Here is a 12,426-nt window from a genome sequence, read left to right as displayed (position 1 = left end):
AGTGCATCTATCCATCATAAAGTGTATCTATCCATCATAAAAGTGCATCTATCCATCATAAAAGTGCATCTATCCATCATAAAGTGCATCTATCCATCATAAAAGTGCATCTATCCATCATAAAAGTGCATCTATCATCATAAAAGTGCATCTATCCATCATAAAGTGTATCTATCCATCATAAAAGTGCATCTATCCATCATAAAAGTACATCTATCCATCATAAAGTGTATCTATCCATCATAAAAGTGCATCTATCCATCATAAAGTGTATCTATCCATCATAAAAGTGCATCTATCCATCATAAAGTGTATCTATCCATCATAAAGTGTATCTATCCATCATAAAAGTGCATCTATCCATCATAAAGTGTATCTATCCATCATAAAAGTGCATCTATCCATCATAAAAGTGCATCTATCCATCATAAAAGTGCATCTATCCATCATACAAGTACATCTATCCATCATAAAGTGCATCTGTCCATCATAAAGTGCATCTGTCCATCATAAAAGTGCATCTGTCCATCATAAAGTGTATCTATCCATCATAAAAGTGCATCTATCCATCATAAAGTGCATCTATCCATCATAAAAGTGCATCTATCCATCATAAAAGTGCATCTATCCATCATAAAAGTGCATCTATCTATCAAAAAGTGCATCTATCCATCATAAAAGTGCATCTATCCATCATAAAGTGCATCATAAAGTGTATCTATCCATCATAAAAGTGCATCTGTCCATCATAAAAGTGCATCTATCCATCATAAAAGTGCATCTATCCATCATAAAGTGCATCTATCCATCATAAAAGTGCATCTATCCATCATAAAGTGCATCATAAAGTGCATCTATCCATCATAAAAGTGCATCTGTCCATCATAAAAGAGCATCTGTCCATCATAAAAGTGCATCTGTCCATCATAAAAGTGCATCTATCATCATAAAAGTGCATCTGTCCATCATAAAGTGCATCTGTCCATCATAAAAGTGTATCTATCCATCATAAAAGTGCATCTGTCCATCATAAAAGTGCATCTATCCATCATAAAAGTGCATCTATCATCATAAAAGTGCATCTATCATCATAAAAGTGCATCTATCCATCATAAAGTGCATCTATCCATTATAAAAGTGCATCTATCCATCATAAAGTGCATCTATCCATCATAAAAGTGCATCTATCCATCATAAAGTGCATCTGTCCATCATAAAGTGCATCTATCCATCATAAAAGTGCATCTATCCATCATAAAGTGCATCTATCATCATAAAAGTGCATCTGTCCATCATAAAGTGCATCTATCCATCATAAAGTGCATCTGTCCATCATAAAGTGCATCTATCCATCATAAAGTGCATCTATCCATCATAAAGTGCATCTGTCCATCATAAAGTGCATCTATCCATCATAAAAGTGCATCTACCCATCATAAAGTGCATCTATCCATCATAAAAGTGCATCTATCCATCATAAAGTGCATCTATCCATTATAAAAGTGCATCTGTCCATCATAAAGTGCATCTGTCCATCATAAAGTGCATCTATCCATCATAAAAGTGCATCTATCCATCATAAAAGTGCATCTGTCCATCATAAAGTGCATCTATCCATCATAAAAGTGCATCTGTCCATCATAAAGTGCATCTATCCATCATAAAAGTGCATCTATCCATCATAAAGTGCATCTATCCATTATAAAAGTGCATCTATCCATCATAAAAGTGCATCTATCCTTCATAAAGTGCATCTATCCATCATAAAAGTGCATCTGTCCATCATAAAGTGCATCTATCCATCATAAAAGTGCATCTATCCATCATAAAGTGCATCTATCCATTTTAAAAGTGCATTTATCCATCATAAAAGTGCATCTATCCTTCATAAAGTGCATCTATCCATCATAAAAGTGCATCTGTCCATCATAAAGTGCATCTATCCATCATAAAAGTGCATCTATCCATCATAAAGTGCATCTATCCATTATAAAAGTGCATCTATCCATCATAAAAGTGCATCTGTCCATCATAAAGTGCATCTATCCATCATAAAAGAGCATCTATCCATCATAAAAGTGCATCTATCCATCATAAAAGTGCATCTGTCCATCATAAAAGTGCATCTATCCATCATAAAGTGCATCTATCCATCATAAAGTGCATCTATCCATCATAAAGTGCATCTATCCATCATAAAGTGCTCCACAGGCTCCGGGAGTTAATAAAGCCCTTCTGAAGTGAAGTGATGCGTTTGTGTAAAAAAATATCCATATTTAAAACGTTATAAAGTAAAATAACCAGCTTCCGGCCAAACGAACATACGGATTTGACTTAAATGTAAAGCACAACTTACGCAACTCATGAAGTCAGAAGTAGCGCAGTGTGTCATGGCATCGCGTAAATATCAGCGATACGTCGCATTACTCACATAAGTTGCGCTTTAGACTTCTCGAATCTGTATGTTCATTTGGCCGGAAGCTGGTTATTTTACTTTATAACGTGTTAAATATATTATAAAGCTTGGAAGAGTCAGGACAGTTTTTAATATAACTCTGATTGTGTTCGTCTGAAAGAAGCATATACACCTAGGATGACTTGAGGGAGAGTAAATCATGGGCTAATTTTCATTTTTGGGTGAACTATCCCTTTAACTATTCCTGACTCTAAAGGCCCCGATATACTTCAAGAGAAATTGAAGAAACGAATTGGTGCAATGATGTCATTACGAACAAAATCAGGCCAGTTTGTTTCTGGAGTTTGAACTGTTTTTTAACTAAAACTAAACATTTCTGTTCATTGAAATGAAGCTAAAATAACAAAAAACATAAATATTAGTTGAAAAACTTAAAGTAAATGAAAATCAGAAAATATAAACTGAAATGAGTTTAAATTGAAGCACTAAATTATTAACTGGAAATAAATAAAAACTAAACCTGAAAATAAATAAACCTAAATAACAACATAAAAAAAAAACCTGAATAAAACCACAAAGCCCACATAGCGAAATTACTAAAAACGTTAACATGAAAGCAAAAAATATAAAATAAAAATTTTAATTTAAAATATTAAAGTCCCCCTCTATTCAATAATTGTAAAACTAATCTTTGATCACCAAAATGACATATTTAAACGTTTCTGCCTTAAAATGTAACTCGACACCCTTGCCTCATTTCGTATATGCGGTTCTATGAATATAAAATGAGCCCCGCCTCCACTCACTCACTCACTCAGCTCAGAGATCCACTGGTTGACGATCACAAATTCATAAGTCGACAGCATTGCTGAGTATTTCCTCCTTAAAACTGCAGTGAACCAAAGACAGTCTCAAAAACACGCTTTGAAATCGCTGGTGTTTCTGACGTCACAAACTACCTTGTAACCAATCAGATCAACGTGTGATCGTCAACCAGTGGATCTCTGAGCTGAGTGAGTGAGTGAGTGGAGGCGGGGCTCATTTGCATATTCAAAGAACTGCACATACCAAATAAGGCAAAGGTGTCGAGTTACATTCAAGATATTTTAAAGCATGAATAATTTTTTTCAAGGAAAAAACTTTCAATATGTAATTTTGGTGATCAAATATGAGTTTAAAGGGATAAAATTATTGATTACAGTGGGACTTTAAGAATTTATATATTTATCTATATTATGGATGTCCTATTCGTATTGAGAGGAATGCGCAACACACAGGCCTATCTAACCCTAATCTATCTAACCCTATCTAAATGTGGATGTCATCAGGATGTTCGCTGACAGCAAATGTTTTCAAACCCTAAACGAAGAACGTTGTGCATATCGTGGCCTTAATACAAACACTAAAGCGCTACATTGTTTCAGCGTCATCACAGTATGTAAACATGTTACATTTAAAAATCCTTCGTTTTTCATTGGAACATTCTCAAGGTCAAGAAGGTCACATGACTGGACTCACCGCACATTCTCATTGGGAGCTTTTCCCAACTTTCTGATGGCAGAGCATTCGTGCTTGTGTTCGTCCCACGCGGCGCGCTGACACGTGCGATCGCAATAGTGCGCAAACTTACACTGAGCGCAACGGTGAGGGTTCGGCTGCCGGCGGAAACAGCTGTGACACACCTGCAGAGAGAGACTGACACACACACACACACACACACACACACACACACACACACACACACCTGCGTTACACTGCAGCTTCTCCATCCCAAACACAGCTCTCATAACGCCGTTAAGACTCTTCATTACAGTGACGCAATGTGACGCGCTCATGCTAACTGGGTGTTTATTAGAGCCCTAGAATCCAGTTATAAAATGGAATTTACTGTATAACGTGGAATGTCATGTAATTTGTATTAAATGTTTATAAATGTTAAAGTTTTATGAATTCAATTGATTAGACATTCAATTGAGATGACATATTATGCCCCTTTTCATAAGATGTAATATAAATCTCTGGTGTCCCCAGAATGTGTCTGTGAAACTTCAACTCAAAATACCAGATCATTTATTATTACTTGTCAAATTTGCCCCTTTTTGTGTGTGAGCAATAACGCACCGTTTTTGTGTGTGTCCCTTTAAATGCAAATGAGCTGTTGCTCCGCCTCCGTTCAGAAGAGGGCGGAGTCTTTACTCGAGCTTCAGAAACTCCGGCAATAACAGAACAGGCCAATCTCACTCATCCAGAATCCCAGTATAACCAGTAGCGAGTGCAGCCTTACGGAGAGACTCAGGAAGACCTTCTGAATGTTAGTGGAGACATTTCTGTAGTTGTTGTGGAGTTACACTGATCATCTCATCATCATGTTGAACTTCTCCACAAGTGTCCACAGTTCCTGAGGTCTTTATAAGACAGCGGTGACATGTTCTGGTCAATAGTGTTCAGTGCTCGCAAAATAATATAGAATTCATAGACAATTGGAAAAGTTTTTGGGGCAAACCTGACCTGTTGAAAAGAGATGGTATTCATCCCTCCTGGGATGGTGCTGCTCTTCTCTCTAGTAATATGGCTCATAGTCTTAGAGCTCAAACATGACAATCTGGGGCTCAGGTCAGGAAGCAGACAGACTGGCTAAACCGACCGTCTGCTAGCGGCCTCGCGTCACCAAGGTCAGATAAATCCCATCACATAGAGCCTCTTTCACCTAGATATCATCATATAGAGACTGTCTGTTCCCCGAATTAGGACATACAAAAAACTCCCAAACCCATCTAAGGTTAAAAATTTAATTGATGTTCAACAAATAAAAAACAGCTATAATACAGATGAGCAAATGCTAAAGCTTGGGTTGCTGAATATTTGTTCCCTTACTCCAAAAGCACTCATTGTTAATGAAATGATTTCAGATAATAACCTAGATGTGCTGTGTTTGACAGAAACCTGGCTAAAACCAAACGATTACATTACTTTAAATGAGTTCACCCCGCAAGATTACTGTTATAAACATGAGCCTTGTCTGACACGCAAAGGGGGAGGAGTTGCTGTAATTTATAGTAATATCTTCAGAATTACTAAGAAGTCAAGTTTTAAATATAATTCTTTTGAATTGTTGGTGCTTAATGTAAAAATATATAGTGTAAATGACAAATCACGTTTGAGATTTGTGCTGGCTTCTGTATACAGAGTTAGTACTGGCTGCAGATAAAGTACTAATTGTTGGTGATTTTAATATACACATCGATAATGAAAAAGATGCATTGGGATTGGCATTTAAAGACATTGTAAACTCTATTGGAGTTAGACAACACGTGTCAGGACCTACTCATTGTCGTAATCATACTCTAGATCAGGGTTCACCAATCTCGGTCCTGGAGGGCCGCTGTCCTGCAGAGTTTAGCTCCAACCCCAATTAAACACACCTGAACCAGCTAATCAAGGTCTCACTAGGCATACTAGAAACTTTCAAACAGGTGTGTTGGAGCTGGTTGGAGCTAAACTCTGCAGGACAGCGGCCCTCCAGGACCGAGATTGGTGAACCCTGCTCTAGATCTAATATTATCACACGGAATAGATGTTGATGCTGTTGAAATTCTGCAGCAGAGCGATGACATCTCAGATCATTACCTAGTCTCGTGTAAACTTCATTTAGCCAAGGCTGCAAAGCCGACTCCGTGTTTCAAATATGTGAGATCTATCACTTCTGCTACTAAAGATTGCTTTATTAATAATCTTCCTGATCAGTTTCACCATCTCAGCATCCCGGATAAGCTTAGAAGAACTCGATAATGCAACAGAAACTTTTAACTCTCTCTTTTCCAGCACTTTAGACACAGTTGCTCCGTTGCGCTTAAAGAAGATTAAAGAAAATAGTCCAACGCCGTGGTATAACGAGCACACTCGGGCCCTTAAGAGAGCAGCCAGAGAGATGGAGCGCAACTGGAAGAAAACAAAACTAGAGGTATTTCGCATTTCATGGAAAGAGAGCTCGATTGCTTACAGAGAGGCTTTAAAAGCTGCTAGATCTGCTTATTTTACAACCCTATTAGAAGAAAATAAACATAATCCTAGGTATTTATCTGAAACGGTGGCTAAACTAACGAAAAATAAATCTTCAAGCACCGAAGTTTCCAAGCAGCACAAAGGTAATGACTTTATGAACTTCTTCACTTATAAGATTGATAATATCAGGGAGAAAATTATAACTATGCAACCGTCTACTACAGTATCGCATCAGGCAGTGCATTGTAGTCTCCCTGAGGAAAAATTTGATTCATTCGTTGCTATAGGAGAGGAAGAATTTACTAAACTCGTTAAATCATCTAAATCTACAACATGTATGTTAGACCCTATACCGACTAAGCTACTGAAAGAGATGCTTCCAGAGGTCATAGATCCTCTTCTTAATATCATTAATTCATCTTTGTCTCTAGGATACGTACCAAAAACCTTTAAGCTGGCTATGATTAAACCGCTTGTTAAAAAAACGCAACTTGATCCTACAGAATTAGTCAATTACAGGCCGATCTCGAATCTACCTTTTCTGTCAAAGATATTAGAAAAGGCAGTATCCTCACAACTGTGTTCCTTTCTTGAAAGAAATGATATCTGCGAGGATTTCCAGTCCAGATTTAGACCGTACCATAGTACTGAGACTGCTCTCGTTAGAGTCACAAATGATTTGCTCTTATCATCCGATCGTGGTTGTATCTCGCTATTAGTGTTACTCGATCTTAGTGCTGCATTTGACACCATCGACCACAACATTCTTTTAAATAGACTTGAAAATTATGCTGGCATTAGTGGAATTGCACTAGCATGGTTTAAATCATACTTATCTGACCGTTATCAGTTTGTAGCAGTAAATGAAGAGATGTCTCATCGATCACAAGTTCAGTATGGCGTACCACAAGGCTCAGTACTAGGACCGCTGCTGTTCACTCTGTACATGCTACCCTCACACACACACACACACACACACACACACACACACACACACACACACACACACACACACACACACACACACACACACACACACACACACACACACACACACACACACACACTCTGTACATGCTACCCTTGGGAGATATCATTAGGAAGCATGGCATTAGCTTTCACTGTTATGCTGACGATACTCAGCTCTATATTTCTTCACGCCCAGACGAAACTTACCAATTCACAAAATTAACAGAATGCACAGCTGATATAAAAAACTGGATAACTAGTAATTTCCTACTACTTAATCCTGAAGAAACAGAGATTCTAATTATTGGACAAAAAACGTCCAATCTGACCTCTGACCTGTAACGCTGCCTGGATCATAATCACACACTGTTCGCTCGTTGGCCAGAGGAGAACTGACCGACTGAGTCAGGGTTCTCCCAGGTTTTATTCTCCATTCTGTCACTGATGGAGTTTTGGTTCCTTGCCACTGTCGCCTTGGCTTGTGGCTTGCTTAGTTGGGGACATTTCATATTCAACAATAGCACTATATAAATAAAGGTGACTTGACTTGACTTGTCTGTGCTCAACCACAGAACAGATTCATGCTTTGCTGGATCTTCTGCCATTGTGTTAGAACTGGTCTCTGTTGTCGCTTGTCGTGTGTGTAAACGTGCAGATTAAGGGCCGGTAATATTATAATAAGATCCTCTTCATACGTCGGAAGGAGAGCAAAATCTGATCGGCTTATTTTTTGACATGCTTGCAGAGAAAGGCTCACCAGAACACAGTTACTGGGTTTCACTTTTCACGTTCTGGGTTGGTAGAAGCACCGGGACCCGATTATAGCACTTACACACGGGAAAAGTCTGATTTTCATGAAACGTCCCCTTTAAAGTTTTTCATAGGGCCCTAAAAATTTCATTTTCATTACATTTTTTATTACTTTTTTGTCAAATTGAATGCGTTTTACGATTTGAATTAACTAAACGCTTTTTGATTATTAAAATTTAATTCACCTATTAAAAGTCCAGAAAAATTAAGGAGGAAATTCAGTCATAAAAATAGCATTTTCAATATAATGCAGAATGTCACATAATTTGTATCATTGTAAAAAAAAAAAAGAAAAAAAAAAAAGTTCAGTTGTTAAACCTTTATGAATTCAATTGATTAGACATGTTTTTTTGATTATTACAATGTAATTAAACCATTAAAATGGAACCAGAAAAATGAAGACAGAAAAATTAAATTCATAGGGTTCAACTTTTCATTCAAATGGTTAAACTTTTAAATAGTTTTCAATTAATTAATAAATAAACAAACATATAATTAATAAGTCCAGAAAAAAAAAAACTTAGCCAAGTTTAGTGTTTTGTTCAAACTCTAGACTTTTTAAGGAGGCGAAACTGTGATGGTGTCACATGAGAGTGGGATCTCTCCCATGAAAACGACAAGTCAATGTTTCTCCAGGGGAAAAACACAGAATGTGCAACTAACAGACTCCAAGGGTTTGCATTCCCAAAGCAATATTTAATGGAAAGCCACGGCGATAAGGAGAAACATCTCGACTGAATAATCACTGGTTTAAACCATCAGCCGACAAACATCTACACCCTGAGTGCAGAGATAAAATCATAAAGATGAATATGCCACGAGTTATTACAGAATCTCCGAGGTCAGCAGGTCAGAATCCTCAACAGTCTTCCGAAGTAAACCGTTCCCGGTTAAATCCCGATCTCACCTGTCGAGCCCGGTTAAACCCCACCTGTTAATCTCACCTGTCGAACACGACGGCGGCGAAGCTTGCCTCAGCGAACACCACCTCTCCCGCTGAAAGATGCTTCGTGACCCGGAGCCCACGGCCTTTCTCTCCGGCCGCAAACACTTCCACGGGATCCATGTTCTCCACAGTCATGACCACACACACACACACACACTGCTTGTGTTCCCAGCGCTTCTCTTCCCTTCCAGCCACTCCGGCTCGGCTAAAAATAGAGGAGAGTTACAGTTACTGTTGGAGTATTTCTGTCCGTCAGCTGCGTGTGCTCATCACACCAAACATGAGCTGACATCAGCAGACGAATAAATCATCTTTATCTGCATCCATATGATCTTTCAATAAGGGTCATTTCCATTTCATGTTCTTTTGGGTCAATTTTTTGGGTTATTTTTTCAGTGTTTGGGTAGTTTTTGTGTTACCCAGATCCTGGGTCAGACGTAACAACCCAGTGTTTGTGTAGTTTTTGTGTTACCCAGATCCTGTGTCTGACGTAACAATCCAGTGTTTGTGTAGTTTTTGTGTTACCCAGATCCTGGGTCAGACGTAACAACCCAGTGTTTGGGTAGTTTTTGTGTTACCCAGATCCTGGGTCAGACGTAACAACCCAGTGTTTGTGTAGTTTTTGTGTTACCCAGATCCTGGGTCAGACGTAACAACCCAGTGTTTGTGTCTTCTTTGTGTTGCCCAGATCCTGGGTCAGACGTAACAACCCAGTGTTTGTGTAGTTTTTGTGTTACCCAGATCCTGGGTCAGACGTAACAACCCAGTGTTTGTGTCTTCTTTGTGTTGCCCAGATCCTGGGTCAGACGTAACATCCCAGTGTTTGTGTAGTTTTTGTGTTACCCAGATCCTGGGTCAGACGTAACAACCCAGTGTTTGTGTCTTCTTTGTGTTGCCCAGATCCTGGGTCAGACGTAACAACCCAGTGTTTGTGTCTTCTTTGTGTTGCCCAGATCCTGGGTCAGATGTAACAACCCAGTGTTTGGGTAGTTTTTGTGTTACCCAGATCCTGGGTCAGACGTAACAACCCAGTGTTTAGGTAGTTTTTGTGTTACCCAGATCCTGGGTCAGACGTAACAACCCAGTGTTTGTGTAGTTTTTGTGTTACCCAGATCCTGGGTCAGACGTAACAACCCAGTGTTTAGGTAGTTTTTGTGTAACCCAGATCCTGGGTCAGACGTAACAACCCAATGTTTGGGTAGTTTTTGTGTTGCCCAGATCCTGGGTCAGACGTAACAACCCAGTGTTTAGGTAGTTTTTGTGTAACCCAGATCCTGGGTCAGACGTAACATCCCAGTGTTTGTGTCTTCTTTGTGTTGCCCAGATCCTGGGTCAGACGTAACAACCCAGTGTTTGTGTAGTTTTTGTGTTACCCAGATCCTGGGTCAGACGTAACAACCCAATGTTTGGGTAGTTTTTGTGTTACCCAGATCCTGGGTCAGACGTAACAACCCAATGTTTGGGTAGTTTTTGTGTTACCCAGATCCTGGGTCAGACGTAACAACCCAATGTTTGGGTAGTTTTTGTGTAACCCAGATCCTGGGTCAGACGTAACAACCCATTGGTTGAGTTATTTATCATGGGCTTTTTTTATATGGTTAGAAGATGGCTGTGTCTCATGTGACCTTGTTATTTGTACACGCTGTGACTATACAAATCACAACATGTAAATAGGAAAATGTTGGCGATATTTTGTCACTTATTGGGAGCAGTATGCTAGCTGGAGCCGTTTACCTCCAGTCTTTGTGCTATAGGCTAGCGGTGGGTGCATCAGGCAGAGTTACGGCACGCACGGAGATTAGAAGGGTATGTGTGGACTCATCTAACTCTGGGGGATACGCTGAATAAGCTAAAGTCCCAAAAACTGGGAGTATTCCTTTAAACAGTCAAACACACACAAAATCAGAATGCCGGTCGTGGCGAGTATTCACGTAAACACAGTCAGTTATGTTTTAACGTAAACAGTTGAGAAAGAAAACGCATGTGTAAAAGTATGATGGATCCGTGCGTCAGGTCTTAAAGTTACAGCAGCCTAACAAACCTGCTGCCAAATTATGAGATGGTATTGTGTCAGCTAGATCTGGTTATTTTTCTCAGATAATTGTCAGCAATCAGAGAAACCCTAAACAACTGTTTCACTCGATCAACAAGCTGCTTAAAAATCACAGCCTCTCTAATGTTCCTGCTTCAACTCACCTTTGAGTTTTTTAGCACCAAAATTGATAATATACGTAACCACATTTTTACCACTCATACTCTTGCTGCCTCCTCCTTAAATATTTCTGCATTTTCTGGTATCTCTTTCTCTAACTTTGCAATTCATGACTCCCAGTCTCTATGTAATATGGTTTCAAAACTGAAAGCCTCAACTTCCAGAGTTGATCCGATACCATCTTGTCTTTTTAAATCATGTTTTGATCCCTCTCTCCTGTTGTTTTGAGAATTATCAATAACTCTCTGTGCACCGGTGTTGTGCCGGCCGCACTTAAAATTGCTGCTGTCACCCCTGTACTAACAAAACTAGCCAAACTAACACCATGGACTTTGATAATCTGAATAATTTTCATCCCATCTCTAATCTTCCATTCCTTGCCAAAATTTTGGAACAAACAGTGGCTTCTCAACTGCTTTCTCATCTTTCCTCTAATGATCTTTTTGAGCCACTTCAGTCTGGATTCCGTGAACTCCACAGCACTGAAACAGCGCTAGTTAAAGTCACTAATGACTTGTTAATGGCTTCTGATTCTGGCCGTCTATCTATACTGATTCTTCTTGATCTTAGTGCCACTTTTGACACTATAGATCCCTCCATTTTAATCACCCGCTTAGAGACTATCTTTGAAGTTTCTGATTCTGCATTAAAGTGGTTTAAGTCCTACCTCTCTGATCGCAAGCAGTTTGTTGTGATGGATGATTGCAAGTCTGAGGTCGGTGTGGTGCACTCTGGTGTTCCCCAGGGATCAGTTTTGGGCCCTTTACTTTTTAGTATTTACATTTTTACATTTGGCCAACTTTTAAGAACACTTGGGGCTCTATCTTGCACCCAGCGCAATTGACTTTGTACACGACGCATGTTTCATTCCTATTCTGCTCCCGACGCACAGCGGACTTTTCCCTCCACAGACGCACGCCAGTAAATTAGGGAATGAACTTGCGCTCCCGGGGGCGGTTCAGGAAAAAGAGGAGGCGTGTTCCAGCGTAAACGTTCCCTGGTGCTATTTTGCAGTTTCAGAAAACAATTCCGCCACTGACCAGGAGAAACCTCGTCTAAAGTCAGTGGCGC

At 39.3% G+C, this 12,426-nt stretch overlaps 1 protein-coding gene across 2 annotated transcripts in view; it reads right to left on the bottom strand.

Moving 5' to 3' along the window:
• smyd1a (SET and MYND domain containing 1a) overlaps window positions 1-9,355 on the bottom strand; it is a 35,345-nt gene extending 25,990 nt beyond the window's left edge. The window contains exons 1-2 of one of the 2 annotated variants that reach the window (XM_079873238.1): window positions 9,142-9,355; window positions 3,935-4,111 (exon numbers count right to left, since the gene is read on the bottom strand). In XM_079873238.1, the coding sequence (XP_079729364.1) occupies window positions 3,935-4,111; window positions 9,142-9,278 (314 nt within the window). In that variant the 5' untranslated portion in view covers window positions 9,279-9,355. Of the gene's footprint in view, window positions 1-3,934; window positions 4,822-4,924; window positions 5,124-9,141 lie in introns of those variants that run through there. The other variant, XM_079873239.1, reaches the window with a different exon arrangement.
• Between the last annotated feature and the right edge of the window lie 3,071 nt (window positions 9,356-12,426).

The sequence above is a fragment of the Squalius cephalus genome (assembly GCF_949319135.1).
Source record: "Squalius cephalus genome assembly, chromosome: 5".
Classification (NCBI taxonomy): domain Eukaryota; kingdom Metazoa; phylum Chordata; class Actinopteri; order Cypriniformes; family Leuciscidae; genus Squalius; species Squalius cephalus.
The sequence above is the reverse complement of the archived record's forward strand: the minus strand, read 5'-3'. Positions and strand labels throughout refer to the sequence as shown.